General features: G+C 42.7%; 1 protein-coding gene across 1 annotated transcript in view; it reads right to left on the reverse strand.

Moving 5' to 3' along the window:
- Positions 1-11,326, reverse strand: part of LOC311147352 (protein shisa-9B-like) — a gene marked incomplete at both ends in the record, with an annotated part of 39,893 nt that extends 28,567 nt beyond the window's left edge. Inside the window, 2 exons of the mRNA XM_084184038.1 lie at positions 9,158-9,273; positions 10,806-11,326. Coding sequence (XP_084040164.1) covers positions 9,158-9,273; positions 10,806-11,326 — 637 coding nt within the window. The remainder of the gene's footprint in view (positions 1-9,157; positions 9,274-10,805) is intronic.
- Between the last annotated feature and the right edge of the window lie 10,646 nt (positions 11,327-21,972).

Raw genomic sequence — 21,972 nt, forward strand, 5'->3', positions numbered from 1 at the left:
CAGGCGCAGGACTGTGCCCTATAGACACACCACTCTACCCCCTGCCCAGAAGTGCGTCAAAGAGACAGAAGTAAAACGCCAGGGAGAACATAACACTTTTAGTGGAGCTGTTGTGCAGTCAACATAATTGCACTGCAGTCCCCAACACATAAGATATGCGAAGGAAGCACAAAGCATTGCCTCCCAACAATGTATTCTCAAGGCTATTATCTCAGGGATATAGCAGACTATATTCTGTCTACAGTGTACAGGAATTCGTCAAATGTTTCTGAGGGCTTTTTCTATTGATTGGGAGAAAGGACACTTTGTATACTTTATATGCTAACAGGCTTTGTTGTTCTATTGTAATATCTGTCCATTGTAGCCAGTTGATCTAATGTTACAAATCCATCTGTAGTGCTTCCATTTCTCTAGTTGTTTAACAAAGGACTGCTCTGTGTTCTTGAGTCTCACAGACTACTGCAGCTGAACAAGGGGATTCATCTCCTGAACGCTTACCAACCAACTGAAGAGGGCTCAGTCACAAAGCTAATGTTGCTGTTCCTGTCGGTTCAATTCTTTACCGCTGTCCAGTTGACAAAATGTGTATCTTTGTTAATCTCGTAAAAATATAGTGTGTGTGTGTGTGTGTGTGAAAGCCACACCTTGATGTCCTCTAATACATCAAAACGACCGTGACAGTGATACATTTTCCTGTGGGCGAAAACAGAGCACAACCAATTTTGTTGCAACCAGATGCAAACCTGCAAGAAAATTGAAATAACATGGGAGGTATGTTGTTGTACAACTGAGGCATTATCTACAAAGAGAGAACTACCAGAACCAGTAGAGATATAATGCTACTGTACTACAATGACTGAAGGTTGACTGAATATTACTATACTGCTCCTTTACTCAAACTGCTCCTCCTGAACTCCTGGACTCGTGGACTAATAAAGTATGGTGATTTTGAGGTTGTAAGATGCATCGTTGTGATTGTTTGGGTTTCTATTCTGACAATGACCATTTCTTTCCCAAAGCATCCATTTTCTACAAGAAACATCTGGTCACACTGTTGACATCAACTACCTCTGTCTTTGCTGAGTAATAATTACAAAAGAGTAATGGAAGAACAGTAATTCACAAACAGTATGACAAGCATTGTATGGTCAAAAACAGCAATATATTTTTCAGAGGGATTTGTTTCCTATGGTATTGTAGATCGGGGATACTATGATGCCAATGATGCACTAATCATGCTCATGATCTAACATGGGCTGTGCTTCATCTACATTTTTTATCTGTTTATAAATGTTGATATTCATCATTTAGCTGGGAGAAAACTTCAACACTTACCACTTAAGAGGGGCTTGCCAACACTTGCCAACGAAGAAAAGATGACCAAAGAACCCTCTTTACAGAGTAAGTGCAGAAAGCCCCCTTTGAAACTGTGACCATTCCCAGCGGACGTTAATATTAATATTACATTACATTGGATGTGTTAGAACCCCCAACAGGGCCTCTGTGTAATTTCCCAATCACCAGCCAGCATGGAAGCAGAGTATCCTGAGTGGTGTGAGGATGTTCAGAACAAGTGGTCTAAGGTATCTGCAGTAAGCCCCATGTTATTGAACTACTCAAAAATGCCATTAGGCAGTCCTAAACTAAATCCTTCTCATTGGTCATACATGAGGGCATTGGGTGTTGGGGTCTGATCGGCAGTATGGTATATGATAAACCTACAGCTTACTTTTAGATTACATTGTTGAACATGGTGTGTTGTTTTAATGTACAGGGAGGGACTCATGATCATCTTTTTTCTGATTACATTTTGCTGTAGGTCTAAATGTATCTTACTAATAGCTATACTACGACCTTGAGGCAGCCATAGGCCACAGTACTGAAGCTCCCATCCCATCGCTAGCAGCTCCTGGACCCCTGATATCCACCACCACCTACCTGTCAACACGTCGGCTGGCTGGTAATGAACTGATCATTATTCCAGGAAAGGCACGGAAAAAAAAAAAGGGGTCTCTGTTTAAAGAATGATTAATTATTCACCTGTCATGGCAGCACCTAGACCGCCTGAATTCATTAAAGTGAATAATAATAATTTCAGCTGAAGGAAAAAACTCATCTCGTAGGCGCACCTTGAGGTACAGTAGGCTTTCCGTTCAGGGTACTATATGCGTGTGACAACCAGGCAGCCATTTTCTGAAAGTTATTACCTTGTACACACATTTCCGTACTCTACTTTGGTGGGTTTAGAGGAGAAAGTGGAAGCAAAGAAAATGCTATACTTGTTCTACAGTTGATGTGTTTAAAACAAAGAACCAAGCTGCCTATTAGGAATGTTCATTCCTTATTAGTGTTTCCCGCAAAGCATGATTATTGTGACATTTAAGGGTGCCTCAAATGTCTATATGTATAGTTTTTATCAGGGGAATCTTCCTAGATAAAAGTACATGGTATATTTTTGTCAGTTCAATCTGAAGTTGAAAGGGGCAGAACAAAATCATTGTCAGCACAATTGGGTGAGATTGCCATGGATACAGGCATGCACAATCCTATAAGAGTTGACAGTGTAACTTCAAACTGCAAGTATATATTCAGGTCCTTTTGCCACTGTGGGGAAATTAATTCAAAGTCAGATATAATGCATTCTGCCTCTTAAGTTTTTGTAATTTAACAACAATCACTTTTCTGCTCCTGTATATATTTTACCTACAACAGCAAAAATCCATGGATAGGCCACTTGGTCATCATACCTTTGTTTCCATGGAGATGCCACCATGGAGATGCCACCATACAGTGAGGGAAAAAAGTATTTGATCCCCTGCTGATTTTGTACGTTTGCCCACTGACAAAGAAATGATCAGTCTATAATTTTTATAGTAGGTTTATTTGAACGGTGAGAGACAGAATAACAACAAAAAAATCCAGAAAAACACATGTCAAAAATGTAATAAATTGATTATAATTTTAATGAGGGAAATAAGTATTTGACCCCCTCTCAATCAGAAAGATTTCTGGCTCCCAGGTGTCTTTAATACAGGTAACGAGCTGAGATTAGGAGCACACTCTTAAAGGGAGTGCTCCTAATCTCAGCTTGTTACCTGTATAAAAGACACCTGTCCACAGAAGCAATCAATCAATCAGATTCCAAACTCTCCACCATGTCCAAGACAAAAGAGCTCTCCAAGGATGTCAGGGACAAGATTGCAGACCTACACAAGGCTGGAATGGGCTACAAGACCATCGCCAAGCAGCTTGGTGAGAAGGTGACAACAGTTGGTGTGATTATTCGCAAATGGAAGAAACACAAAATAACTGTCAATCTTCCTCGAACTGGGGCTCCATGCAAGATCTCACCTCGTGGAGTTGCAATGATCATGAGAACGGTGAGGAATCAGCCCAGAACTACACGGGAGGATCTTGTCAATGATCTCAAGGCAGCTGGGACCATAGTCACCAAGAAAACAATTGGTAACACACTACACCGTGAAGGACTGAAATCCTGCAGCGCCCGCAAGGTCCCCCTGCTCAAGAAAGCACATATACAGGGCCGTCTGAAGTTTGCCAATGAACATCTGAATGATTCAGAGGAGAACTGGGTGAAAGTGTTGTGGTCAGATGAGACCAAAATCGAGGTCTTTGGCATCAACTCAACTCGCCGTGTTTGGAGGAGGAGGAATGCTGCCTATGACCCCAAGAACACCCTCCACACTGTCAAACATAGAGGTGGAAACATTATGCTTTGGGGGTGTTTTTCTGCTAAGGGGACAGGACAACTTCACTGCATCAAAGGGACGATGGACGGGGCCATGTACTGTCAAATCTTGGGTGAGAACCTCCTTCCCTCAGCCAGGGCATTGAACATGGGTCGTGGATGGGTATTCCAGCATGACAATGACCCAAAAACACACGGCCAAGGCAACAAAGGAGTGGCTCAAGAAGTAGCACATTAAGGTCCTGGAGTAGCCTAGCCAGTCTCCAGACCTTAATCCCATAGAAAATCTGTGGAGGGAGCTGAAGGTTCGCGTTGCCAAACGTCAGCCTCAAAACCTTAATGACTTGGAGAAGATCTGCAAAGAGGAGTGGAACAAAATCCCTCCTGAGATATGTGCAAACCTGGTGGCCAACTACAAGAAACGTCTGACCTCTGTGATGCCAACAAGGGTTTTGCCACCGAGTACTAAGTCATGTTTTGCAGAGGGGTCAAATACTTATTTCCCTCATTAAAATGTATAACAGTTTTGACATGCGTTTCTCTGGATTTTTTTGTTGTTATTCTGTCTCTCACTGTTCAAATAAACCTACCATTAAAATTATAGACTGATCATGACTTTGTCAGTGGGCAAACGTACAAAATCAGCAGGGGATCAAATACTTTCCCCCCCCCCACTGTATGTACTAGTTCCATCATGTGACACGAGGGCATCAGAATGGAAACCACCTGAGCCATATACAGTGCCTTCAGAAAGTATTCACACCCCTTGACTTATTCCACATTTTGTTGTGTTAAAGCCTGAATTTAAAATGTATTACATTGATATTTTAATTGATATATTAATTACACTTTGTATGGTGTATCAATACAAAGATACAGGTGTCCTTCCTAACTCAGTTGCCGGAGAGGAAGGAAACTGTAATAGGAGAAGACTGAGGATGGATCAACAACATTGTAGTTACTCCACAATGCTAACCTAAATGACAGAGAGAAAAGAAGGAAGCCTGTACAGAATTTAAAAAATCCCAAACATGCATCCTGTTTGCATTAAGGCACTAAAGTAAAACTGCAAGAAATGTGGCCAATAAATTAACTTTATGTCCTGAATACAAAGTGTTATGCTTGGGGCAAATCCAACACATCACTGAGTACCACTCTTCATATTTTCAAGCATGATGGAGGCTGCATCATGTTAAGGGTATGCTTGTAATCGGTAAAGACTAGGAGATTTTTGGGGATAAAAAGAAACGGAATAGAAAAAAGCACAGGCAAAGTCCTAGAGGGAAACCTGATTCAGTCTGCTTTCCAACAGACACTGGGAGACAAATTCACCATTCAGCAGGACAATAACCTAAAACACAAGGCAAAATATACACTGGAGTTACTTACCAAAAAGACATTGAATGTTCCTGAGCGGCCTAGTTACATTTTTGACTTTAATCTGCTTGAAAATCTATGGCAAGACTGTCTAGCCATGATGAACAACCAACTTGACAGAGCTTGAAGTATTTAAAAAGAATAATGTGCAAATATTGTACAATCCTTGAGTGCAAAGCTCTTAGAGACTTACCCAGAAAGACTCACAACTGTAATCGCTGCCAAAGGTAATTCTAACATTTATTGTCTCAGGGGTGTGAATACCTATGTAAATGTCTTTCAATAAATTTGCTAACATTTCTACAAACACGTTTTCAGTTTGTCATTATGGGGTATTGTGTGTAGATGGGTGAGAAAAAATCTGTTTAATCCATTTTGAATTCAGGCTGTAACACAACAAAATGTGGAATATGTCAAGGGGTACGAATACTTTCTGAAGGCACTATATAGCATGCATGATCTGAAGCACCGGAAACCACTGACTCAATGAGCCTACTTGAATACAAGAGTGGACTTTGTATTGTAAATATCAAAGCACTTAAAAAAAAATTATAGCCATGATCTAATCATAACACAGTTCTTTCATAATCAATTAAAGGTCTGACAAGGGTTAATGAACATTTCAACATTGGTTTTTGAAACAAAGGCCTCATTACTTGAGTGTACTTGAAGTCTACGGCCATAACAATGGGAGAAAGCTTTTCCACTGGGCACAGACATCAGTGCAACATCTAGTTTTGATTTACATTTGGTTGAGTTATCGACTAACGTGACTTGAACGTGAAATCAACCAAAAATGTCATCCTGTCATTGGATTCAGGTGGAAATTTAGGTGAATAAAAGACCAAATTCCCTTACGTTGATAACTTTTTGCAAATCCAATCAGTTTTCCACGTTGATTCAACATCAGCACATTTTAATTTTGGGGTTGAAATGATGTGGAAACAACATTGATTCAACCCGTTTTTGCCCAGTGGATTGCTTAAAATGATATTGTACAATTACTAAAAAGCACAATATGCAGACAAAAAGGCCAAGGAACAACATGATTTTGAATAAATACCTTGATATTGACACAAGTAAGCCTGACAGGGCTTTCACCATGCTAATGAGTCTCTTTCAATTGAACCCTCAATGCAGCAAGTGTCCAGGGTAATATAACATCAGATTGAAAACACAGGAGGAGATGTTACTCAAACACATGCAGCCTCAAATGAACCTAATTACTTGTGCTGCCACCTCTTCAGACCGCTACTCTCTCACAAGACACAGTTCACACACAGACAGTCCTCCTTGGCAGTCAATGTATGCCATGAGGTGTCACTTATATGGACATAGATTAGCCTCAGACTAGATTAGATACCCTGCATAATTCACATCCAGTGAAATAGCCTGTCTAAGTGAGAGCTTCTGCTGGATTAGTGTGCTTGTTTTACATGTGTGATAATGAGATTCATTCACCAGAATAACACTCTTCAGGCGCCTCAGCCCAAGGGGTGTCATTCCATTCCGATTCTATTGATGCTGTATTAGGCACATTTGGAAATCAATTTGAATTAAACTATTTCCCTTGTTTTGATTGTATCTTTTCCTTTTTTACACCACTATAGCAACACTGATTATGCTCTCTAGTCTAGTGGCTGAGGTTTCTTACTATTCTTGCTGAGGTACCATGCTTCCATAAAAAGCCCTGTCAATTTCCTGACTTGATGTCTGTCTACTAAACTGCACTACTGCCATGCTTTGTACCAGCCTGGCCCCAGTGGGTTACCTAATTCAAAACAATCACACACTGTGTTGCTGCCTGAGAGTATGTGCCTGCCACCAGTCAGACTCAGCACTCGCGGCTTTAAGTACTTTAATGGCATTTCAGACTGGAAAACCTCAGTAATGTAAAGTCTTTTTTAGTCCCAGTGCTCTATGAAATGGCCCTGCTCCCAGCACAGTTACACACTCCACTCTCTGGGTTAATACCCCTCAGCCTGCATGGAGATGGAGTCAGCTCTTTAGCAGCACAACACCTGGGTGTCTCCCCTCACATACCTCCCTGCACCTCTCCACATCTCCAACAGCGAGCTCACTGGCTGAGGCTGTTCACACTGATACAATAACTCATCACATCTTCTCATGAAACAGCAAGACACTGCTCTGCCTATGAGACTTTTTACAAGAGGACAGTCAGTGTGGGAATGAGTGTGAATAGCTGCTCAAAGAAACCTGTGCTATCATCCCCCTTTATTGAATAAGGGTTCTAGTTAGCATAACTAAACAACACTACCTCTATTCTAATACAGCATACAACTTAATAGTGATAAACTGCTCCTTCTGATTCCATAATGCCCACATTATGCCAAACCAATAAAGAACAGTGTGTTGACTCTAGTGGAATCGCACACTGCATTCACCCAATCCCTGGCCTTCTAAGGACACCTGAAAAGCTCTGTCACACTAAATTACACATCCCTTTCGTGAGCCGACACAGTGGAGATTGAAGAGGTCCTTGTTGCTTCAACTTGATGTGATGGACTAAAAGAGATAGTGTTGTGTTAGGAGGAGGTGGGAGGGCCACTGACAAAGGAAGAGATTACCCAGAACCCACCTCTCAACTCATCTACCCTCTCCAATCCACAGTGCTATTGTGTGAAAAGGTATGGATCCTTCCCAATACTGTGAGGAGAGACAATGCCAATGTGTATCCATGCAGCCCACCTGATTGCTGAACTGGGTCTCCAATCCCTTTGGTAAATCCTACCCAAGGGACGGGAGAGAAATATGCCAGCTCTTCATGCAAATACAAGCTACAAGCTTCAATTATTGGGGGAAGCTACACTCAGCTACACTCAAGAATCAAAGTGGAGGCTCTTGACCCAGAGCTGCCTCATCCACTTCACTTTTCGACAACAACAAAAAACAACCTCTGTTGCCATATGCTGATGCCGTCAACATAAAACTAGTATTCCCATTATCATTCTCTCCAAGTCGAATTTGTCCATCTCACACAAACAAACAGCTTGTTTTTCATGTCAAATATTGACACTCCTTTTCAGCTTGAAACATGTCATTTTACGTACTCCAACAACAGAGGGCATGCATTAGAATCACTTCCAAACAAGCAAATGGGGAAAAGTCTGTCCATTGTCATTAGTGAGTAAAGCCTAGCCTGTGTGATGGCAACCGGCAGTCTGAGACATGCAATGCATAATAACATAATGAAGCCTGCATCATCCATGAGTGTTAGTGAGTGAGTGAGTGAGTGAGTGAGTGAGTGAGTGAGTGAGTGAGTGAGTGAGTGAGTGAGTGAGTGAGTGAGTGAGTGAGTGAGTGAGTGAATGAGTGAGTGAGTGAATGCTTGCGGGTCTGTGTATAGATGTGTGCTTGCCTGCCTGTTCGAGAGAGACGAGAAAGAGAGAGATGAGAAAGAAAGAGCCAGTTGTAAGAGATGGAGAGCAGCGAAAGCGTTATACTACTATTAGTCAGCAGCGGTTGATGATGCTAATTATCCCAGTGTGTTAAATGATTACTGAGGCTGTGAGTAATTGCTTCAGCAGCCCACAGGACTCTCCAAAATGGACTTCTTTCACAACTGTCTTATCTGGAGCAGCTAAATCAGGCGAGCCAGGAAGGCGAAGGGTGGTGGTGAATAAGCCTTTGAATTTCACAGCTGCCTCACTACAACCACAAAGACCAATCGGAGTCTGTTGGGCATTTCAATAGGACTCCAGCATAGAACTGATGAAAATGAAAATGTCAACGTTCTCTTGCATGATAAGGTTTACTGATGGTGGCTGTTTGAAACGTGTGTATGTGTGTACAAAGGTAACGATTGTGCATGATTATTCTGATCACAGCAGTCAGACCCTCAGTCTTCTGCAGATGGCATCCTGTTTATACCATCTACAGTATGTATCTCAATCATGACCATACCCAATGCATTGCAGAGCTCCACGTAATACACCATGCACACATCTTACCACTGGTTGTACTTTCCAATGTGTATCGAATTATTGTTATAGTGGCTATTCTCTGCTATTCTCTATGAAATGAGACATTGGATGGAAGAGGCCCACTTACGGAGACTGTTAGCAGGTACCCTGTTGGCTTGCATGTTGTCATAGTGCTGTCCATGCACCCCAATGTCTTCTGAGTGTTCTCCTGGACCAGGCTGGCGCATCACCTGGGCTAGAGCCCTGACGAAACACAAACACCTCAATCAGCTGGTCCACTCAATAATAAAGCATGACATGGAAATCAAAATAGCTCCAAAATTACAGTAGCAGTAGCTCAAATGCTGCAAACCTCAATATATATCTGCTATTTATCGGAAATCCTTACAAGTCTTAATGTTTGAATAATGTAGACTCAAATTCAATCTAGGCCAATTAAATCAAAGCAATTATTCTCATGCTTGCATCGTGCTTGTAGATGACCTACCAATGACCAATTATCATATGCTCAAAGGGTTTTCGTTTGATATGCACAGTACCATTTATGCTACAGTGGGTTAGTGGGATCACCTTCCTTTGGGCATTGATAATATACTGTAGGTGGGATATATGACAAATGACAGTAGGGATCCCAACGCATGTTGAGACAAAGGCAGCCCACTGGGCACAGAGGTCAGTTCAACATCTAGTTTTGATTTACATTTGGTTGAGTTGTCAACTAACACAAGTTCAATATGAAATTAACAAAAAATGTCACCATGTCATTGGATTTAGGTTAAAAGTTGGGTGAAAAAAATATGAAATTCCCTTACGTTGATGACTTTTTGCAAATCCAATCAGTTTTCCATGTTGATTCAAAGTCATCACATTGAATCTTTTTGTTGAAATGATGTGGAAACAACATTGAATCAACCCATTTTTGGGGGAAGTGAACCTTGAGTGGACGCATAACGTCAAAGAATAATGAAGCTAATTAAAATGATGAAATCTAGGGCAGTGAGATAATTAAAAACAATTGCAGGTGTAATGGAGTAAAAAAAGTGGCCTTAATGTCACCATGTGGGTGTGAGATGAAATGACATCAAGGGAGATGAGAGCATGGCTCATCACACACTACTACCTACAGCACATCTGGTTTTACCAGGACATAGTGTGCTCATTATTATTAAGTATAGCGATCTCAATCATTCAGAATGAAAAGTATGACATTTTGATGGAATCTCAAGACACCAACGCAATTGGACAGGTATTCACAGCCACTCACAAATACAATATAGTAGGCTGCCTATGTATTGCCTATGTATTGCCTATGATTGCCAATCAAATTGTGGTCAAATGGACTGAGCATGTCCATTTATTCAATATTTTAACACTTTCCACTGGGCAAAAACAGGTTGAATCATGAATCAAGGTTGTTTCCATGTCATTCCAACTAACAAATCTATGTGATGTGGGAAAACTGACTGGACTTGAAAAAAGTCATCAAGGTAAGGAAATGGTAACCTAAATCATTAAGGTAACCTAAATCCAATTACATTTTTTTTTTTGTTGTTGATTTCAACCAAATGTAAATCAAAACTAGAAGTTGAACTGATGTCTGTGTCCAGTGGGTTATCACCTATTTTAACAAAACAGCATCTTTAATGCATCAAAATATTTTAAGGAAACGTCTGACACCCAAATAAAAGTTACATTCCTGCATTCATTTAGGCTATCCAAAGTTGTTACTGCATTGCGCACAGCGATAGCTGGGGTTGTTTACTATGCACACACACCTTGACATGTTTTCTCTGTGTGGACGGTGCGCCTTTTCAAGTCCAAGTTTTGTGAAAATCCCAACGAGGGCCATTATGGCAACAACTCCACATATTATATACACAATTAAGTTTGTCTTATCCTTTGTGGGGTCGTGAGTGGGGTCTTTTTTCTTAGGCGGGGGTCTGCCTGTCATCATCCACGGCGGGGTGTCATAGTTTTTACAGGTGGTCTGGTCCAGCCGCGAGCTTGTAAACTCACAGCAGAATCTGAAGCCACAGGTCCCGCAGCAGTATAGGTAACTGCCCGTCTGGCACACAAACGGCGGATCCCACTGGCCCATCACATCGTAATAACCCCGGCACTTGTCCTCTGTATGCGGACTCTCGGAAACGCTATTCTCTCCGTTCAATTTTGATTCGTTGGTACCCGTTGGTACCATAATAAAGCCGTCCAGCTTCTGCCCTGGCTCCCCCTCCGCGTCGCATTCAAGAACTTTCACCAAAAAGTAGCCAAGCAACAACCCCGCGCTTCTCATCATGTGCGTCCCTTTGTTACTTTTCTTCTCCACTGTAGACAAAGGAAAGGCGATGACCAGGTATCATAACAAGCTTGTACGCATAATCCAAGAACATGAAACACAGCCATCCGCGAGGATTATCATTATTACGCACCGCAACTTCTGCGCGTAATTGTCCATCAGCGAACGATGATGTTGTATGGGAATTTGTGTAAATGTTATATCTGTTCCAATAGCTTATAAAAAATAAAAAACCGGATGAAATCTTTAACACTGATGCGATAACAACACTTTTACAGTTGCTACAGGTATCTTGAATAGTTTTAGATCATCTCTCTGCGCTGCGCCACAGACATCCTCCGTTGACAGTCGGAGCCCTTATTGGTAGTTCACTCCAGGCAGTAGGAATATTACCGAACCGATTACCGAGAGAGTGGGAGAGTGGGGAAGAAAGATGAGGTGGAGACACTTGTGGTAGGTGGGAGAGAGACAGGCAGAAAGAGAGAGAGAGATCTGATGCATGCAATCTGTTGTTTTTATACAGAACAACATGCTCGAGCTCAGATCTCAGTTTTTCATAGTAGCCTACTGCAGGCTACAGAAAAATATCTACTGTCTTCAGACAATACAATACTGTCCGACTTTTTATTTATTTATATGCAGGGTGCATTTAAAGGGTGCATTTAAAAGATAGAGTTGCAATTTTGCTCTTGTCTGTCAAGTCAAATGTGATTTTATGCATGTTGTATTTGACTGCAATTTATAGCCAATATATTGCACCTTATTTGTATCATTATGCATTGTTCAATAGGCCACACCTATGAAAATAGCCTATAGCCCAAGCAAACAAGGTGTGATTAGTATTGGTGTGACCTTTGTCATTGCAGTGCTGCAACTGTACTGTCATTTGAGGTGATAAAATATACATAATCAATACAATTCGTCTGACTACTGGGGCACAATTTTGTCAATGCATTTGATTTGTATACCTGTACATTTTGGTATTCTGAATGTATATCCCTTGATTGTACCACACACAAAAGGGCATGATCATATCATTATTTCTGTAAGACTTTTACTGTGGGTGTTGAAACCTCTAAAGCACTTGATTGTTGAGAACAACTCCCTAGTCAAAAAATCCTATAGGATTCCAACAGAAAAATCCTATTAGAATCCAAAAGTAAATCCTATCAGATTTTAGAACCTATCCTATAGGATTTTATTCCTATAGAATCCCATAGGAGTCCATTTGGACTTGTTCCAATATGTTTTTTATTTATTGGAATCCAATAGGATTTTTTGACTAGGGAGATGTTCTCAACAATCAAGTGCTTCAGAGGTTTCAGTCGTTTTTTTTTGGTATCTGTACTTTACTTTACTATTTATATTTTTGACAACTTTTACTTTTACTTCACTACATTCCTAAAGAAAATAATGTACTTTTTACTCCATACATTTTCCTTGCACCCAAAAGTATTCATTACATTTTGAATGCTTAGCAGGACAGGAAAATGGTCAAATTCACGCACTTATCAAGAGAACATCCCTGGTCGTCCCTACTGCCTCTGATCTGGCGGACTCACTAAACACACATGCTTCATTTGTAAATTATGTCTGAGTGTTGGAGTGTGCCCCTGGCTATCCGTAAAAAAATATATATATACACTTTTAATTTTACTTTTGATACTTAAGTATATTTGAGCAATTACATTTACTTTTGATACTTAAGTATATTTAAAACCAAATACTTTTAGACGTTTATTGAAGTACTATTTTACTGGGTGACTTTCACTTTTACTTGAGTCATTTTCTATGTATGACAATTGGGTACTTTTTCAACCACTGCCAAAATGTACAGGTATACAAATCAAATGCATTGACAAAATTGTGCCCCTATCCGATAGGATTTTATTTCAGAATCCTATATTAGTCCAATAGGACTGGTTCCAAAATCTGATAGGATTTGTTTTGGGGGGAATCCTACAGGTAAAATGTTATTTAAACATTTTTAATGTAGGAGATCAGAGTTATTTTTTTTTTTACAGGACAGATGTAAGTAGAGGTATGGAGACAGATATAGAGAAGGGTACAGAAAGTGCTTAAGGGCACAGACAGTCAGCCAAGGCTCAAACCCCTGTCGCCAACGGGGCATGTGGTCTGGAGTCGGGAGCTTAGACCGCTACACCAGATTCCAGCACACTGATAGGATTTTTCTGTAAGATAAGGATCCTTTAGGATTTCAATGTTTTTTTCTCCTATAGGATTTCTATTAATTTTGTTGATCGCAATTGTATAGATATTTCCATTTAATTCTAAAGGATTTATCCTCAAACCTTACCTATACACTATAGTTAACTTCACTGCTTAACATAAGGAGCACTCACCCTCCAAACCTCTTAGACAAGTACCTATGAATGTGGACAGTGGACACATGTGAACTACTATATAATAACATCATAAACAACCCTGGGAGGAAGGGAGAGAGGGAGGGACGGATGGGAGGGAGTGAGGCAGGTAGGTAGGGAGAGGGGGTGGTACAACCCTGGGAGGGAAGGAGTTGGGGGGGTCTCATTATCTTTAGGTTTTTATTTTCCTCCCACTATCCCAACATAAAGAAGGTAAAGAGAACATTATCTTTTTTTGTATGCATAGCTGACTATTATATATTAAATGAAAGAAATGCTAATATCTTTGTGTTACTATACCTAAAAATGTAATTTCCTTCTAGTTTTTATTTGCATATAAGCACTGTATAGATGCTGTGCATTCTAAGGGGACCCATTGGCTAGATCTTCGGAAGATGGACAGAAGGCCTCTGCCATTCAACACTGAGAGCGCAAGAGAAAATAATCAGTTGCGCAAGCAGTAGATTTCCTAAGCTAGTAACTTTAGCAAGCTTGTGTTGTAGTAGTGTGACAATGTAGTAGTGTGACAATGTTAGCTAGCTTGTGTTGTAGTAGTGTGACAATGTTAGCTAGCTTGTGTTGTAGTAGTGTGACAATGTTAGCTAGCTTGTGTTGTAGTAGTGTGACAATGGCGAAGCACAGCCAGGCCTGTTTGATTTAATTCATAATGTCATAAAAAAGCATTGCTCCTTTTTCACTAGAACTAGAATGGTCCGACTACAGAATATATAATGTTGGGCGCATTCAGTGATGCTATGTTTTCTGATTTTTGAGTTTTATACAAGGTGTTGTAAGATTCTTGGCCTCTCTGAAGGCCTAGTTCCTGTCCTATAGTCACGGTTCACCACTGCATATTTCTTAAACTTGAATAAATGATTGATGTAAGGTTGTAACACCAAACTTACTACTTATTGTTGGTTCAATCGTCAATGTACTCTAATTCCCCATTTGTAAAAAATAACATTAATAAAAGATCAGTTGCAAATGTGACCATCTGGGTTCATATCCTGGTCTTACCACAATACGTTTTACTGTTGGGCTGAAGCCTATTGTCATTAGCTTGGGGAGCTAGCACAAGGCTTCAGCTCTCAGGCTCATCTCACATGTGTTCACCGAACCATCTGTTTAACAGTCTTGAGCTAATGTAGTAACAGTAGTCAATGTAATTAATGACATGCATATTTAAACATAAAATAATAATTGAAAAAGCATTTAATAAAACATTTTTATAATGGCTTATAAAAAGGATTTTACGAAGATTAGACCATTTCCTATTGCTAGTTGTATTTTCTAATAATACTATGTTCCAAATTTCAGGTGAAATGAATCTTTCTTCTGCATCATGTTACAAATCCATTATGTTTTGCAACTCATTGAACAACAATGGCACAACCTGAACTATGACTGATCAGGGGCCTCATTTATAAACATTGCCTAAGTACAAAATATACCCCAAAACATGCGTGCGCCAGTTTTCCTGCAAAAGTTGGCATTTATAAAAACTGAACTTGGAGTGAGAATGTGCTTAGCTCCAAGCAAACTTTAGACAATGTGTGCACATATTTTCTAGTGGTTAAAGTATTGTATTGCAAGCAGTGGCGGCTCATCCATTAGGGTATTAGGGGCAGTGCCCCACTTGAGATTGGTCAAAAGGATTATGTTTAAAATGTCCATAAAAGTGTGGTTAATTTGTGTACATTTTACTGTTTCAAAAATATATTGTTCAAAACAAGCTGCTCAGTTACCTACTGCTCCGCCATCAGACAGCAGCTTCGGGCGTTTGGCCTGCCGCCCAGCACTTGGACTACATTGCCAACTACAGTATACAGTGCTTGCCATTGGGGGGGACTGCAGCAATGAGATTGCAGGATTTCATTACATGGTTTTCACAGCACTAAGTAAATGGACCGTCTTGGGTCGTTGAAATGAATGCCCAGGTTCTGGGTCTGTTCTATCAGATACTGAACAGATGGTGCTAAAGAGCAAATTGCAATGACTTGTAAATAAATAATCATGACAGTCATTGGGAGCCTGGGATTTGAACCGGACATCCACATCCATCAACAGTCGAAGGACAGAGGGATACACTATCTAGAACCTTCTTGTGGATCTGGTAGGACAAAAAAAACATGGCTCTGTGGCTGTGCCCAATTCACAACGCTGTTTTTTGTTTCCCCTGCCATTAGATGCTAGTTAGTGGACACTACAGTTGTGGACAAAAATATTGGCACCCTTGCACTTTTTTCAAGTAACTCACAATTTTCCAAGTATGTGGTCTCCAAAATTTTTTATTTTACTGTTAATATTACAGAACCTTTGTTTTTGATTCAGAACTTAATATATCCATTCAAATCAGAAATGGCATTGACAAAATTATTGACACCCTATAATTAATATTTGGTAGCACAGCCTTTGGTCAAAATAACTGCAAGCCATCGACAAGCGTCCTGCACCTCTATACTGTCAGATTGGCCCACTCCTCGTGTGTGAACTTCTCCAGTTCTCCCATATTTGAAGGGTGCCTTCTCCCAACTGCTGTTTTCAGATCTCTCCACAAGTTTTCAATGGGATTTAGATCTGGACTCATTAGTCCGGTGTTTTGTCTTGAACCATTCCTGGGTGCTTTTTAAAGTGTGTTTGGGGTCATTGTCCTGCCGAAAGACCCATGACCTTCGACGGAGACCCAGCTTTCTGACACTGGGTCCGAAATTGCGCTCCAAAATGCCTTGATATTCTCCTGATTTCATGATGCCATGCACACGTTCAAGGCACCCAGTGCCAGTGCCAGAGGCAGCAAAGCAACCCCAAAACATCACTGAACCTCCTCCATGTTTGACAGTAGGGAAGATGTTATTTTCTTTGAAGGCTTCATTTTGTTTTCTGTAAACATAGAGATGGTGTGCTTTACCAAAAAGCTCTAATTTGGTCTCATCTGTCCACAGGACATTCTCCCAGAAGGATTTTGGCATGTTCAGGTGTGTTTTGGCAAATTGCAGTCAGTCTCTCGCTCAGCAGTGGGGTCCTCCTGGGTCTCCTACTATATAACCCCCTTTCATTTTTTTGTGGGGTTCAACTGCATAACCAAAGACATACATATGTGGATACCAAAATATTTTTTTATTTCAACAGTTTTCTGGATTATTAGAAAAAGTCGTAAGGGTGCCAATATTTTTGGCCACGACTGCTACTGGCAAGCTAGCTGTCTACCGGTAGCTAGCTCACATCGGCATGCCAATTTCAAGTCTAACAAACGTTACTGGTGAGCTCATCATGCTTGTGACATTATGTTAGCTAGCTATCCCCAGTTAGCTTGTTAATTGGTTTTCACTTGTCGCATCTGTGCTTGTCACATCGACAGGGCTGTAGTGGAGTGGGTTGAGAGCTTCAAGTTCCTCGGTGTCCACATCACTAAGGACATATTATGATACAAACACACCAACACTGTCGAAAAGAGGGCACGACAATGCCTCTTCCCCATCAGGAGGCTGAAAAGATTTGGCATGGGCCCTCAGATCCTCAAAAGGTTCTACAGCTGCACCATTGAGAGCATCTTGACCGGCTGCATCACCGCTTGGAATGGCAACTGCTTGGGATCCAACCGCAAGGCGCTACAGAAGTAGTGCGTACGGCCCAGTACATCACTGGGGCCGAGATCCCTGCCATCCAGGACCCCTATACAAGGTGGTGCCAGAAGAAGGCCCTAAAAATTGTCAAAGATTCCAGCCACCCAAGTCATAAACTGTTCTCTCTGCTACCGCACGGCAAGCAGTACCGGAGCACCAAGTCTGGGACCAAAAGGCTTCTGAACAGCTTCTACCCCCAAGCCATAAGACTGCTGAACAGTTAGTTAATCAAATGGCTACACATGCTATTTTTATTGACCCCTTTTTTTGTACTGACTCTTCTGCACTGGCTCTATGCACACTCACTGGACTCTACCCACACACTCACACATACTACACTGACACTCCAACACACACATTCACACACACTACATACGCTCACACAAACAAAACACACACACATGCATATTGACGCCACACGCACACTCACACATACACACTTTCACACTGTTTCACACACGCTGCTGCTACTCTGTTTATTATCTATCCAGATTGCCTAGACACTTTTACCCCTACCTACATGTACATATTACCTCAACTAACTCAAATCCCTGCACATTGACTCGGTACCGGTAGTCCTTGTGTATAGCCTCGTTGTTATTTAATTGTGTTTGTGTAATTTTTCTTACTTTTTAACTCTGCATTGTTGGGAAAGGGCTCGTAAGTAAGCATTTCACGGTAAAGTCTACACCTGTTGTATTCGGCGCATATGTTATATTATTTTATTTGATGTGTTGTCCCTTTGCTTGTGTATGTCACCGATGCACTGATGAGCTGGCTAGCTGCTCTCTGCTTGTTATAAATATAGAACACATTGGCAGCATGGGCAGATGTGGTGATTCCGTTTACATGCAAAAGTGAAATATACTATATATACAAAAGTATGTGGACACCCCTCAAATTAGTGGATTCGGCTATTTCAGCTACAACCGTTGCTGACAGGTGTATAAAATCGAACACACAGCCATGCAATCTCCATAGACAAACATTGGAAGTAGAATGGCCCATACTGAAGAGCTCAGTGACTTTCAATGTGGCACCATCATAGGATGCCACCTTTCCAACAAGTCAGTTCGTCAAATTTCTGCCCTGCTAAAGCTGCCCCGGTCAACTGTAAGTGTTGTTATTATGAAGTGGAAACATCGAGAGCAACAGTGGCTCAGCCGTGAAGTGGTAGGCCACACAAGCTCACAGAACGGGACTGCCGAGTGCTGAAGTGCGTAGTGCGTAAAAATCGTCTGTCCTCTGTTGCAACACTCACCACCGAGTTCCAAACTCCCTCTGAAAGCAACATCAGCACAAATACTGTTAGTCAGGAGCTTCATAAAATGGGTTTCCATGGCCAAGCAGCTGCGCACTAGCCTAAGATCACCATGTGCAATGCCAAGCATTGGCTTGAGTGGTGTAAGGCTCGCCGCCATTGGACTCTGGAGCAGTGGAAACGCGTTCTCTGTAGTGATGAATCACGCTTCACCATCTGGCAGTCCGACTGACGAATCTGGGTTTGGCGGATGCCAGGAGTACGCTACCTGCCCCAATGCATAGTGCCAACTGTAAAGTTTGGTGGAGGAGGAATAATGGTCTGGGGCTGTTTTTCATGGTTCGGGCCAGGCCGCTTAGTTCCAGTGAAGGGAAATCTTAATGCTACAGCATACAATGACATTCTAGACGATTCTGTGCTTCCAACTTTGTGGCAACAGTTTGGGGAAGGCCCTTTCTTGTTTCAGCATGACAATGTCCCCATGCACAAAGCTAGGTCCATACAGAAATGGTTTGTCGAGATTGGTGTGGAAGAACTTGACTGGCCTGCACTGAGCCCGGACTTCAACCCCATCGAACACCTTTGGGAAGAATTGGAACGCCGACTGCAAGCCTGGCCTAATCGCCCAACATCAGTGCCCAACCTCACTAATGCTCTTGTGGTTGAATGGAATCAAGTCCCCGCAGCAATGTTCCAACATCTAGTGGAAAGCCTTCCCAGAAGAGTGGAGGCTGTTATAGCAGCAAAGGGGGGACCAACTCCATATTAATGGCCATGATTTTGGAATGAGATGTTCGACAAGCAGGTGTTCAAATGCACAGATCACTTTATATATCTTCCCAAAAAAACAACCGGTAATTTGAAAATTTGCCACAATAATTCCATCATGCTTTGTTGACAATATGACAACCCGCCCGCCAATTACGAGCTGCCACTGATTGCAAGCTTTGCAGGCAAGTAAGTATTTTGTGCAAATGGGGGATATGATGACATGCTTAGTCATAAAAAAAAACACAACAAAAACAGAACACATAACAAGATGCAGCCATTTGCTGTTAGTGAGAAGAGCGAAAATCTAGGCCTATGTGTTTAATTTTTGGAATCTAAAATAATTAGACATGGGAATCTATATCCTATTTATTTTATTTTCATAACCATTGTAGAATAAATTCCACACATTTTCTGGCCTTGATGGGTTCATATTCCTGAAGTAGCCACACAAAAAATGTCAATGCACATCTCTCATTTAATTGGGCCTAGTAGCATAGTAAATAGGCTATGTATTTCAAGTTTTGCTGTATGCGATCCCATAGAGCGCGGTTTATAACACACAGTCAAATTTAACAGGTGAACAGACAGTTGATATTGTAGCGACCCGCACAGACAGCTGTGTGTTATGTGTTAGGCTAGTAGATGGTTGTGTTGTACCTACCAGTACCCAGTGTTCGCGGGGTCCGACATGTCAATCAACCTGCTATCTGCCAATCACGGGAATGCCTGGAATGTTCTGATGCCGGGCATCCTGGCGGTTGGCGGAGTGGCGTGGAGGGGGGTTGGGCAGGGGGATGGAGCATTGGAAGTTAAGACCAGGTTTAGCCTTTGTTCTCTCTCTTTTTACGTCTGGGCTTCACAAGAGAAGGTCACGATTGGCTTGTGGGTTATCTTTCATTTATTTGGCGTGGGCTACGGCCAAACAGTAGCCTGTGTAAAGTTGGTTTAATAAACCGTCCATTCGTAAACTCAATCCTCTGTCTGGACAGTTGTTCTTTTATGATCTAGTCAGGTCATTACATTGGTGTCAGAAGTAAAAACGTTGATAAAAGTTAGCCAGCTAGCTAGCTGACTTCTGTGGCTAGCTACCGTAGGTGAGAACGGGGGTTGAAGATGCTTCGAGGGAATCCGAAAGTGAAGGTGGAGGTAGGGGACGATTATGGCCAAGGAGGTGCGTGTGCATGGACGTCGGGGGTTCTGGCTGAGGAGATCGCCAGGGCATCGGAGCCCAGAGGCCGCTTGAGGGAGGACGTTAGAGTGATGGCGGCTGAAGCAGGCATGAGTGCTTCGTCGACTGTGTTTCGCGCGGATTCTGGTGGGCGGACCGAAGGGGTGACGTCGACGCGGCGGGACGAGGAATCTGGGGCTCAGGATGTAAACAAACATGGCGGCGCCCAGTTCCCGTCCGCGTCCGTATCCGTTAAGACCCCGAAGTATTCCGGTAAGGCGGATTGGGAAGCTTTTCATGCTCAGTTTGAACTGTTAGCTCATTTTAGGGGGTGGTCGGATGAAGATAGGGCACTGCAGTTGGCTTTATGCCTCACGGATGAAGCTCTGGCCTGTTTGATATTGATTAGCCCCGAGGACAGACGTGATTATGGTGCTTTAGTGGGAGCACTGAGGAGGTGCTATGGACAGTGTGTACAGCCCGGGCTACTGCGCTCCGAACTGAGTAATAGACGCAGGCAGCCTGGAGAGCCTCTACGGGTGCTAGCTAATGACATTGAGAGCCTCTCTCGGGGGGCATATGCTCACATGCCCCCCTCCGTGCAGAGCGAGCTAGCACGGGACCAGTTCATACAGGCGCTCTCTCCTACGGAGCTGCGCATACAGACCCAGCTGGCTCATCCTGAGTCATTGCAGGTAGCCTTGGAGATGGCTTTGGAGAGGGAGCTGGTGTGGGCTGGGGCTTCAGCTGGGGCTTTGGTGGGGGTGCAGGGAGACAGACCCTCTGTGCGAGCTGGGGGGCAGAGCAGCCCGGAGCCAGAAAAGCCTGCATGGGTGGCTGAAATGACAGAACTCATTCGTGCTGTGTCGCTACAGGCGGCACGAAACACACGCCCTGGTCCCAGGGTCTGCTGGGGTTGTGGCCAGCCAGGCCATCTGCGCCGAGATTGCCCCATGTCCCCCAGAGCTCAGGGAAACGGCTCGGGGTCCGCATAGACCGGGTAGTGCGGACCCCTGGCTTTCTATCCCAACCACCATCTTCTTCAGGAGGAGCCCACCGGCACAGACGGGGAAGCAAGGCTCCACTTCCCCCAGAAGCAGACGAGGGCAAGCGGATGGAGCCTGTTGTTGTGGTGGGCCGGACCTGTGTTGGGGACTTTTGTCATGTCCCTGTCACTGTGGAGGGGGTGCCCTGCTCCGCCCTGGTGGACACTGGGTCCACAGTAACCCTGGTGAGGCCAGATATTGTGCCAGGTTGGACTCAGTGTGAGCCTACAACTGTGCAGCTCCGCACAGTCACAGGTGAGCTGGCACCCATGAAAGGGAAGGGAATAATGACTCTGACAGTAGGGGGCAGGACTGTGCGTCATCCTGTGTGGGTGGCGGCTGTGCAGGACCCTTGTATCCTGGGGTTGGACTTTCTTAGGAGCACAGGCTGCC

The sequence above is a fragment of the Coregonus lavaretus genome (genome assembly GCF_964263955.1).
Source record: "Coregonus lavaretus genome assembly, chromosome: 2".
Lineage (NCBI taxonomy): Eukaryota > Metazoa > Chordata > Actinopteri > Salmoniformes > Salmonidae > Coregonus > Coregonus lavaretus.